The sequence below is a fragment of the Chroicocephalus ridibundus genome, chromosome 5 (assembly GCF_963924245.1).
Source record: "Chroicocephalus ridibundus chromosome 5, bChrRid1.1, whole genome shotgun sequence".
Classification (NCBI taxonomy): Eukaryota; Metazoa; Chordata; class Aves; order Charadriiformes; family Laridae; genus Chroicocephalus; species Chroicocephalus ridibundus.
Genome location: NC_086288.1, coordinates 62,707,829 through 62,719,592, shown reverse-complemented (window position 1 = coordinate 62,719,592; position 11,764 = coordinate 62,707,829). Strand labels below are relative to the sequence as shown.

At 37.8% G+C, this 11,764-nt stretch overlaps 1 protein-coding gene across 2 annotated transcripts in view; it reads right to left on the bottom strand.

Annotated features, from left to right (window-relative positions):
• Positions 1-1,018: 1,018 nt before the first annotated feature.
• Positions 1,019-11,764, bottom strand: part of STIM2 (stromal interaction molecule 2) — a 66,473-nt gene continuing 55,727 nt past the window's right edge. Inside the window, exons 5-13 of one of the 2 annotated variants that reach the window (XM_063335768.1) lie at positions 11,474-11,589; positions 9,927-10,104; positions 8,832-9,009; positions 8,059-8,226; positions 7,750-7,850; positions 7,260-7,498; positions 3,430-3,631; positions 3,006-3,154; positions 2,441-2,617 (exon numbers count right to left, since the gene is read on the bottom strand). In XM_063335768.1, coding sequence (XP_063191838.1) covers positions 2,580-2,617; positions 3,006-3,154; positions 3,430-3,631; positions 7,260-7,498; positions 7,750-7,850; positions 8,059-8,226; positions 8,832-9,009; positions 9,927-10,104; positions 11,474-11,589 — 1,369 coding nt within the window. In that variant the 3' untranslated portion in view covers positions 2,441-2,579. Of the gene's footprint in view, positions 2,618-3,005; positions 3,155-3,429; positions 3,632-7,259; positions 7,499-7,749; positions 7,851-8,058; positions 8,227-8,831; positions 9,010-9,926; positions 10,105-11,473; positions 11,590-11,764 lie in introns of both variants that reach the window. The other variant, XM_063335767.1, reaches the window with a different exon arrangement.

The window sequence follows — 11,764 nt, the reverse complement described above, 5'->3', positions numbered from 1 at the left end:
GTCTGATGACTCAGAGAATAATTGAACAATATCATACTCTTATTATTTTCTATTTCACCAATTTTTCTCTTCTCCAAACTTCACCACACAGTTGATTCCTCCTATGCTTTTCTGTATAGATGACATACAATTGTTCTTTGTTAGACAGTAAAACTCTGGATTCCTTCTGTTCTCTTAGAGAATTAGTCAATGTACCAGGACTTTTGAGGTACTTGCACATGTAAGGTCTCCATCCCATTTTCTAACCCTTCTCTTCTAACCGTTTCACTACCCACAGTAAATGCTTCTGTTAACATCACCACCGCTTCTTGAGCGCAGAACTAACATCAGTTCTGTACAGTGGAACCTAAATAGGAAGCTATAGAAAAAACATGTATCGCCTGATTTCAATTAGCTACAGGTTTTGAAGGCTTCTTACTAGAAAAAAATTTAGGCAGTCAGTGAATTAATTCTTTCATACAGTACAGCATGTACATATTGGCAAGGAGTGAGCCCCTAATCACAGGTCCGTGGCAGGGGCACCTGTTACTGGGGCAACGAGAACACCCCTATGGAAGAGCTGAAACTATTTATCATCACTGGGTAAATTGCTTGTGTTCACTAGAGCAAGAAGTATTTCTTTGGAATGTACCTCAAAAGAAATTCCTGCTCAGTATTAATGTTTTCAGACAAACTGAGTAAAAGGCACTGTTGCTCAAGCAGTACATTTGTTGTCTCCAACTGTTTAAAAAAAAAAAAATGTTTTTGAACAACTAGCTACTGTTGCCCTAAGAAGGCTTCCTTGTTACCTCGCAGTAATTTCACCTCTCCCTATAAAAGCTTAACACAAAAACCACTTTTATCTGAAGCATGTCGAGTCTCACCTTTATATCTATCTTTATATCTAAAATTATGAGTTAGTATAACAGTATGCATTATAAAATTATACCATTTACTTCAGACATGTCTGAACAGCTAAATCTTCAAACTATACAAAAATAAAGTGTATGAAATCTTACAAAAGGAGGACATTAAGACATTAAGAGCTAATCCAAAAAATATAATAACTTATACACAGCAGTAAGCATAAGCAATGTAGCCTACAACAGCTTTCAATTAACAGGATCTCTGAAACATGTCTGAAACAAGCATCAGCTAAAATTGGAACATTCCCAAGCACAATAATGTTTCCAATTTATTATCTTTGCCACAGTACAAACTTTCACAAACCCAATGTCCATTGTCTGTCAGTCTGTAAACAAAAGCTACTATCCCCCCTCCTTATTTTAAGGGGGTGAATATTTTCAGTCCTCAGTCAAGTTTCATATCCATCACTTGCATAAGGAATCAAGAGCCTCTTCTCTTGTGAAATTACTTTTTTTTCTTTTTTTTCTTTCTTTTTTTTTTTTTTTTTTGTGTCATACAGCCTGCAGTGAAGTAAAATCACAGTGAATGTCCTGGGAAAAACATGATCTTTACAGCAGGACTTGAACCATTCTAATAATAAATGTTTTGCATCTAACAAAGCTTCCCATAATAAAAGCATGGCATTTCCATTTCCAGAAATCAAGTCAATTAGAAATCCTAAATTCTACTTAAAAACCCCAAAAGATCTAAAAGTGAAAAGATTCATCTTCTCAAATACAAGTCTTTCAGTTTCACTTGCAGAGAGACTTTTCCAGTCTGTAAAACAGTAGTGCAATTCAATTAGTTCTACTTCTTTTATTTTTCTTAAAGTCCAGTAGATAAATGTCCTAGCTCTACGGAAAGATAGGAAGATGCTCCGGTAAACAAGAAACTTTGGCAAGCCCAGGAGGGCTTACTAGTCCATTAAAGCTTAGAAGTCCAAAGTGGCTTAAAAATGGGTTTATGAATAGACAAAACCCAAAACTAAATTAAAAAAAAAAAAAACCACTAAAAAAGACAAACTAAAAAAAGAGAAATAAATAGGCAGAAATGAATGTAAACTGTCTGAACTTTTTAATGATTTCTCATTGACAGCTGGCACGACCTTTGACAGTACAGTCAGTTAAATATAGTTGACCTACAGAGCGTTCCATTAGGGCATCCATTCTCAAATGCTCAAATGGAATTACATTCCTAAAGATTTAAAAAATAGAGTTCTTATAATATTACTACAGGTTTCTTCCGCCCACCTCACTTACTCTTCTTCTTAAAGAGGCTTTTTATTTTCGATGGCTTTTTGTTTTTTTCACCATTTTGGTATAGGTCCTGTGGGATGCTACTTATCCTAGGGACAGAAGCAGCTTCGTGGCTGGGTTTACTATCACTGCTGGCTGAAGAGCACGAGGTGTGCCGAGGCTTTGGGACTGGGATCCCAGTTGAAAGCTGGTTCATGCTGCAGGACTTCTCCAGGATTCCATTATAAACTTTGCTTGCAGGACTAAAGATCATGCTCTTAGTTTCTGCCATGCCTACACAGTCAGGAGAGCCCCTAGAAATATCTGCAGTTAGAGAAGAGGAGTCTCCTGTAGATGATTCCTCCAGCGAGAATTCTTCCGGGGATACTTTTTGAGGAGAAAGGGTCTGGTACATCTCAAGACTTGCTGGAGGAGACTGCTTCCTTCCAGTGGATGAATTTAAAGAGTCACATTCCGAACCTGTTTCCTGTACTTCCCTGAGTCAGAGCAAAGAGAGAAGAAAACATAATGAAACTACTACTTCTTTCATGCAGTTAAAAAGGAAATTAATTTAAAATCAATAACATTAGTCTAAAAGCACCACCCACACTTTTCCTTAGTAGTTAATTAACAAAAAACATTAGTTAAACATTTTAACTTACAACTTGTATTACATCATTTTATTATCTAAACTTAAGATAATTAATTTGTGCAATCTTGTTTTTCTGGGCAGCAGCATCATCTGCCCAGAATCAGTCATTTGTATCTCATTTCAAAGAACAAAAACTATCTCTCTGGCACGTGAAGTCAGAAAGGTTATGAAATGAAAGAAGGAGAATTAAGCCTATCATATACAAAAAGTTTCTTCAGGACAAGTGTCCCTACCTTTCAACAAGCTCATTTGCTCCTTCCAAAAGGAATTTAACCTTTTCCTATGAGGCCATGTAACAAGAGTAGGTACACGCTCAACATGCTGTAAGAATTGTGTTACCATCCATCTTCTCTTCGCCCAGTAGCTGACATTGCTTTTGATCCTAGTTTCAGATGTAAAAGCCAGTAACATATTGTAATGGAGAATCAGGGTTAGTTCAGTGCACCCTGGATTGTAACATTACTTAACTGTATATGACATGCTAGCTATTTACATACACATACCAGACAAGAACTCTCTCTGTTCCATGTGGACTATATTAATTTATATTATCCTACAGATTACGTTAACTTTTGGCTTGGTTCAACCTCTAATTCTAAACTGTTAGTCTCAAATAATCCTATCAGAGTTTCGAGTGCTGTTTGCTAATCTCCGTACCATTGTTTATCAGCAGAGAAGTAAATGGCTTCCTCCTCCTCTTCAGTTCGATAAAGAGCTGGGCAGCTCGACACAGAAAGGATGTCAGGGTCAGGGGAGTGCAAAGCATGCTGAGACTGTGGAGATGATGGCACAACATTGCGTCTCGATCGACACAAGCTACTGCTTCTTGCCAGTGTGCTGGGAGGTTTTACAATGGACCCTGAGGCAAAGAAAAAGCAAACCAAAACCCTCCAAATGACATTGATGTTAACAATATCTACTCTGAAGACTAAATAGCAGGTCTCTGCTTCAACCACAGTGATTCTTAAACAACTTTGACGTTGCTAGACTGTTTAGAGGGAAGAAAGACTGGCATTACCTTATACATTCTACAGTTAGATGAAGCAGCTAAGCCAGATGCAACTGCAGCAGTTTCGTGCCTGTCAAATGTTACTCTGACCCTGTGCACCAAAGCTCTGGCTCACTATGCTCTCTCGAGAACAAAGAGAAAGATTTGACTGAAATTCCCAACCCTTTATAAACTTAAAATAGCAGTGCTGAAATTAGTATGTTACACAATATCCTGTATTTTACTTGTGCGGCTATCTGAAGCTTAAAAGAATATGTAAAAGTTTTGCAACGTAGGTATACCTAACCAAACAGCCAGCTGAAATATGCTGCATAAGTTGAAAGTCACGTCAGACATGGAAGACCAACTTCATTTATATAACATGATAGAAAATATATAATTCAACCGTATTTTAAGCTCAAGAACTTCCTATTTGATAACACTTTCTTTTGCCAGGCTAACTATGAATTTCCGGAAACAAATATACTAATGGGTGGAGACAGCAACACAAGACTTGACCAGAAAAGTATCTAACGGGAAGTGACGAACTAAAATGTTCCTAATCCAATTTCTCCCTCAAAAGTTGATTAGGGAGCAATACTTCTACTGAAATAAGTCTACAACCCGGTTTTCAGGCTGCTATGAGCCTCCGGATTTCTCACAACCCTCCTCAAACTGTCCCACAGAATGCATCACTGCTTAGGTAAGACAGACCATACGCTTACTGATGTTCAAAACATTTACCAAGCACAACAGACTAAAAAAGAATTCAATTATTTTGTAGACAAGGACATCTAGCCTGACAAAACGCATTTTGTTTTTTGAGATGCCAGTTTAGCATCAGGCAAATTACAGATTCGCTTCCTGGAATCTCAGAAAAGGTTGAGTTGTCATTCCTCTTTTAGTGCAGGAAATCACAACCTTCACAAAACAGCAAGTAGCTGCACCTTCACCAACGCTTTGACTTTGTTTCCTACAGGGCTGAGCAAAAGAGAAAAGTCTACAAGTCCCAACGTGACAGTTGGCACGCAACTCAAAATTTTGATTTTACTTATGATGAACTCCCTACTGACCTGAAAAGCAGGTGTTGGCAGCTTAAAAATAAGTTTCTGTCATTACAAAAATATTCCTAAAAAAGCAAATGTGAACAGAGATAAGAGAATAAGAATCCCTTTAGGAAATTGGTACTATGTGTCCAGGTAAATCAGATGCCATCCTATTCGCTGGTGTAAAAAAGAACAAGACTGTGCCATCAGTGAATTTTGAGAGAAGTTACAAGCATTTTGGTTCCTTGTAGGTGCATAGACAGCAGATTATGAAGGATTCAGCTATGACAATTTAACATCTAGAATTTTCTAGTACAAATGAAACGCATTAAATCAAGGAATCAGATGAATCCTAACCAGTCAATGGAAAAGTAGAAGTTTCACCATCACCTTACTGTAATGACTTTGTTCCAGTCTCACACACCTATTTCTTTATTCCCTTTGTTCTTCAGCTCAGGATCGATTAAACAGATCTATTACTTCACACTATTTTAGCCTATCATCCCAATTCCTGTGGCACAAAGAACCTTGTCTGTCAGGCTTCAAATTTAGTCAGTCTTAAGAACCAAAAGGATGCTGGGGCAAGGTAACAGCCCAGACAGCTCAGGTCCAGAGACTGAAGCAGCATTGCTCATAACTGATCTGTCTGCACACTGCATTTTGCCTGAAGCCTCATGAGTAAGAAAAGTCATTTTGCTTCTGTCCTTCCTCATGTGCATTTGTCATTTTTGTCTAAACGATGTGAATAATTTAGCAGTTACCAAACTAAACTACAATAATTTGAGTCCTGAACTGGTTTCAACAACAGATCACTCAGCATATTTTCCCCTCTCTTTCCCCACTTCCAAGTGTTTCCAGGGTTTTTTTTTTACTGAGTAGCAATTTTAAAAGCTAGTCAGTTAAGGAGAAGCTACTTTCTTCATGTGGTCACTTCAGCAAAATCAGGCTCTCATGCCTTATGAAAATTCAGAAAAACACATTTAAATTTTTTGTAATATTGCTAAGATTCAGATAGTTTTCATCACTGAGACAACATCCATTAGCTAAATACTTCCAAATGAACTGAACAAAAAATTAAACCATAATTGCAAAAGCATACAGTAAAGTTTCAACTAAGTATGCTCTTACAAACTGTATATAGTCCTCTAATTGTAGTTCCTCTGAACGAACTGCACTTTACTCTCTGGTTTCACTGCTATGCAAGACCTGAATGAGAAGAGTGACTTTAAAAAAAAAAAAAAAAATCACAAGTCTGAAGTGTTACATACATATCTAAGTGTTTTGCCATTTTAGACCATCTGGAAAGTTGAGATAGTAAATGGAGCTCGTCATTTTGAAATCAGACCACAGGTTTCTCCATGCCAACTTGGAAGTTTGGCTCTAGGCATCCGTACTTTACTGGGTCATGCAAGAAATTTGTTGCTAAGGTGTAAATCAAAACCTTCACAGTGAAGATGACTAGAGAGACAAGACTGATCAGAACTTGAAGTAGTGTTGCAAGGGGATTAATGAACTTTTCAATGTGGCCTGTAGAAAAAAGGTTGGTACATTTAGAAGAAAAACGTGTGTCCAAGGCACGCTAAATGCAGCCAGCAAAGTGGCGACCATTCTCCTTACATCATTTTAAAATACAGTTCTAATTTCTTCTGAGAATCCCAGCCCTGGAAGAAAAACGTACACATGTGGAAAAAGTTTTCTTCCCTACTCATTCCTCAGCTTGATATTGCTTGTTTGAATAATTACATGGGAGCTCATCTTTTTGATTTGCCTCTAGAGTCCAGTTAATCACATGAAACAGGCCCTCGTATTGACGCAATGACTCAAGATACGAGGGTGGTCTGAATCCCCAGTGTATATCTTTTGATCATAGTTTAACCAAAGCTGGATTTCCTTCCCTCCCTCCAGCGCTTGGCCTCTCTGCCTCACACTCAAACAACCCACTGTATCCAAAACACAAACATTCTGCCTGAAAGCTTCCCTTGGACAACAACAGGATTTTGCTCCAGCTACTAAAGAATGCTTGAAAAGCTACGTAGCATGCAGCCTCTCAAAGGGTGTGATCTTCCTAGTAGCTCAAGGGACCCTAGACTAATTCCATCTCCTCCATTTGAAAGGATAAACGTGCTAACAGAAATTCAGCATTACTCATTATAATTTTTTGTCTAAGTCACAATCCAAGCATGACAAGCAGACTTTCAAAACCTTAGCTGGATTTACCCCCCACTTCTCCACTTAAATCACATGAAGGCTTTCTCTTCATGTTATCTTAATTGAAAAACCCAGATTTCAGTTTATGCAAGTCCCAAAAGACGCATCTGAAATGCTAGACAGAATTTTGGTCCTTTTGACTTTCATCCAATCCGGTTTAATTTCAGCACTCTTCTCCCACCCGACTTTAAAACCCCACACCACCAGAACTTTTCCCCTTTCCTTTTACTGAGTTCACCACTTACCATGAAATTGTGAAACTATTGGAGGAGTATCTTCATCTAAGTCATCAACTCCCCCTGCAATTGGGTAAGGAGGAATGGAAACTCGAGGCATAACTACCCAGCTGTGATCAGAGTAGAGAGAGGAGGTCAAGCTTGGCAGTCCAGAATTGTGCGCTATTTGAAAACCACAAATCTTCTCAATCTGTTGCCATCGATAAAGACGCTCTCGCAAACATGTCGTCAACTCAGAGAGCGCTTTCCTGAAGAAAAGCACACATTAAAATCAGATACACTGCTCTTAATGATAAAGCAAAGCAACAGAAACGCAGTCACTCTAGCATGCCAGAAGATCCATTAGGACTGTCCAAATACTTGCACTTTAATATCTTTTAAATGGTTCTACTTAAAAGTGCAAAAACACTAAGACACTACATTCCATAACTCTCAAAAAATTCTATTGTTCCAGGAATAAATAATTACAAAAGAATATGCATTCTGGTAATACTCTTACTTTGCTTCAAGGATTTTATGGTCCACTTCATCCAGGGAGGAGCTATGTGCAACATGTAATGTTCCAAATACAGTGCTTCGCTTCTTTTTTATCTTTTCTGCCTAAAAAGAAAGATAAAGTGAAACATATGAAACTAGGAGTTATATACTTAACACAGATGACAAAACATTAGCAATACTGACAGGTAGCAAACAACTCAGAGGAGAAAAAACTTCCAAATATTTATCTGCATAATTTGTATTTACTGTTTCATATATCTAGCAACAGATGAGAAAAGTCTTTAAGTAGCTGAAGAGTAAGAGTTGGTACCTCATCTTTGGCAATTGCTAGTTGCATTTCTGCATGCTGTCTTTTGATATTGTAATATTGTACTTCAACTTCATGCGTTAACTGAAGCCACTTCTGCAAAGCTTCAGGAACAGACCAATTACTTCTCAGCTCAAACTCCTTCTCAGCCTTTTTTAAAGCCATGCGAACCTAGCAGTCAAAAAGAAATAAAAGCATCACCAAGAGCACCACTAGAACTGACAGCAGAAGAAAGTGAAATACAAGCACCCTTATACCCCCACAGCAACGTACTATGGCTTTACAGAGCTTTGGTGTGTGCCAATTGCTGTCAGGAAGGAAAATCAGGCATTTCTAAAATACAGCATATGAATTTCCATATACTATATTATACTCAGATATTTTTTCCTATATAGTCCCCAACTTGAAGCTTAAATGATTTTGTAAGACAGCATTTTTATTTAGTATAATAAATCCAATCTATTTCTACTCAGAAGAGTGAGACAAAGCTACTATCTCTCATCTGATAACAAGATAGAAAAAAAAGCTCTGTATGTATTTTGTTCCATGAATACAACAACATTATGATAAGGTAATATACAAAATGTATGTCTTTTTATAGTTTCAGGATTATTTTATTAGACAACAGCATGATTGACAGACAATCATTAAGTGGTGTTAGAATTTTTCCATTCAAGTCTAGCATTAGAGAAATGCTGCTTTAAACGCTCTTAAAGATCTAATAAAACCAGGATGAATTTAAAGTCAACACTAAAATTACAAACAGTTTCAGATACCTGTACTAGCTCTTCCTCTGCATATTTGAGCCTGCTGAGCTCACATTCAGCTCCCTCCCTCAACTCCCTTAGGCGATGAGCTTCCCGTTTTGCATCATTGATCTCATCCATCATTTTGCGCTCCAGATTTTGCTTTTCCACAGCAACATTTCTATTCTCTTCTTGTGCCTTCTCAAGCCTTCACAATTGAACAAGAAATATGAGAAAATAACACGGCATATTTGTTAAAAGTTGCAGTCCTCAGAAGGAGAAAATGTGTCCAGCAACAGGGCAAGAGGCAATAGGCACAAACCAAAACACAAGAGGTTCCGTCTGAACATCAGGAAACACTTTTTCACCATCAGGGTGACTGAGCACTGGCACAGGTTGCCCAGGGAGGTGGTAGAATCTCCATCCTTGGACATATTCAGAAGCCGCCTGGACATGGTCCTGGGCAACCTGTTCCAGATGATCCTGCTTGAGCAGGTGGGGCTGGACAAGATGACATCCGGAAGTCCCTTCCAACCTCAACCATTCTGTGATGATAAAGACTGTGCAAGCTTCACGAATCAGCAGCAAATACATCACACAATGTGATGCCCACCTCAGACAAAATATGCAAACTTTTAGGTGAACCTTCATTAAATGTGTAAGAAGATCAAAATACAAGCCTTTATAGACAACTGAGTTAGAGATGCACCAGAGAAGACTATCAACTCTCACCCTGCTAAATAAGCAATAGAAAGTAATCAGTCCATGTCTATTTCAATCTTAAGAGCTCAAAAACAGGACAAATGTTCTCACTTCCATGTATGCAAGGATTCCAAAATAAACTGTAATTATTTGAAAATAACAGTACACACTTCTAAATCAGTAGGTAAGAAAGACTGAACCTCTATTCTCTACCTTAATTCCCAGGTCTGTATTGCCTGCTAAAATGTCCAGGAGCAATTTCTACCCAAAAAAACAGTCACGAAAACCACAATTTTCATGCAAAATGAAGATGAACAAAATCCAAAGGCAGATTGCTTAATGCAAATAATTTATGATTGTAAAGGATCTGTATTTGCATTTAACAAAAGGACAACTAAACATTAACTTTTTTAGGTTTTATACCTTTCCTGCAAGTCAAGAAGACTTTGCTCTGCTGTTTGGAGACTTTCTAAGTCCTTCATCATTTTTGTGATATGTTCTCTTGAGGTTCTGTTCTGTGTATAGGCAAACCAGCAGCCTCCAAAACCAATAACTATAGAAACTGTTAATATAAAATCCTTCATCCAGTTGTGAGGGGGACCTGTGTGGAGAATAACACAATCATTAGCTAGTTCGTTGACACAGACAACATACTATGGAATTCCTCTCCCCCTCCTCAAGACTAAACGGTGACAGAACCAGACGCTGAACAGAATTCCAGCTCACTTATCTCAAACCATCTCTAACTACCCTTCAACCTTTCAAATGGATTCCAGAGAATTTTCCATACAACAGAAGCAACTCTGCCCTAATACAATCTACTTATTCTATATTAAAACATACATTAGATTAAGGAAAGTTTACTAAACTTTTACAGTACATAGTTTGTATCTTTATTTAAATTAGTTAAGAGAGAGTTTCCCCAATTACACTTTATTATACCAGTAGGAACTTCAGTTACGTTTGAGTAAATTCTCCCCAGTCTACACCCTCTGGAATACCCTATGCTGAGTTAAAAATTTACTTGTATAAAAGAAAGTAGATTTTAAAAGGGTAAGTAGCTAACTGCAGCACTTTTTAAAAGCAAAACCTGGATTGTCAAAGTATCACATCCAAAATTCACATACACTTGTTCGTGCAACTTTTATAGTCACTTGCACCTTTGTTAAACAAACTTTTCAAAAGACAGTTTCTGCTAGCATTAAAGGTATAATGCAAACACAAAGTGCTTTTTTTTTTTCCCTAAAAATCTTCAGCTCAGATCTGTCAGGCTAACTCAAATCAGTCAGGACAGCTCACATCTGGCCTAACTTTTGCAAAGTCATTCACTACTCTCCAAACTGACCACCAAGCTCTGGAAAGACCTCCTAGTTCAGGAATACTTGACACACACAGTAGATCTGTAACTGTGTCCAAGCATGCAGACCACTGGTGATGCGGTAAGGAAACACCTGCACATGCTAAAATGGGTCAGATGCAGAACTGCTGCATTAAATTTAACTGCACTTAAACCCGAGTCTGCACAAGAGATGTTGATATTGGATTTGCACCACCATCTCCTTTTTTCCTTCCTTGGGGGAGGTTATCCCCTCTCATTTCAGCAGCCCAGCTTACACTGCCTTAGCTAAATGGGAACTGAATGCAACATTAGCTGTAAGTGTAATTTAAACAGTCAACACTTAGAGGACTTTTTGTGACACAAAAGCCAACATCAATCTGTCAACTAGGGTTACACTAATAAAATTTCTATGTAATCTTACACACAGAAGTGGACCTTTGTCCTGATCCCAGCATCTTGGTAACCTTTTTAAATTCATTGCCCAGTTCCAACACGCCTGTCAAGCAATCCATCAGTACATCCACAAAACAGATAAGCTGTCCTACCTACACTATCAGGTGCCACTGAAAGTATTTTCTGTTGAATTCTTACAAATAAGAGATAAGAAAAAACTCCAAAAAAAGTTACTAACGTGTGAGAGGCCCAAATAAAACAACATCCAAGGCTTTAAGCTGAAGCTTCTGTCTATGGCTCCGGTCAATTATTTTCAAGTGAGAGATCATGAAAGCATGTTCATTTACTGCTATCCTGTTAATGATAAAACAAAATGTTACCTATTCCACAAGCTATATTCAAAACCAGTCTATGGAAAGAAATACGTTAACAGCATTTCCCACAGTTATATAGATTATATTTATGCAATTAGAGTGAGAAATATAATACAATGACAATAGCGCTATCAAAAAAGCGTATCAGCATGTGG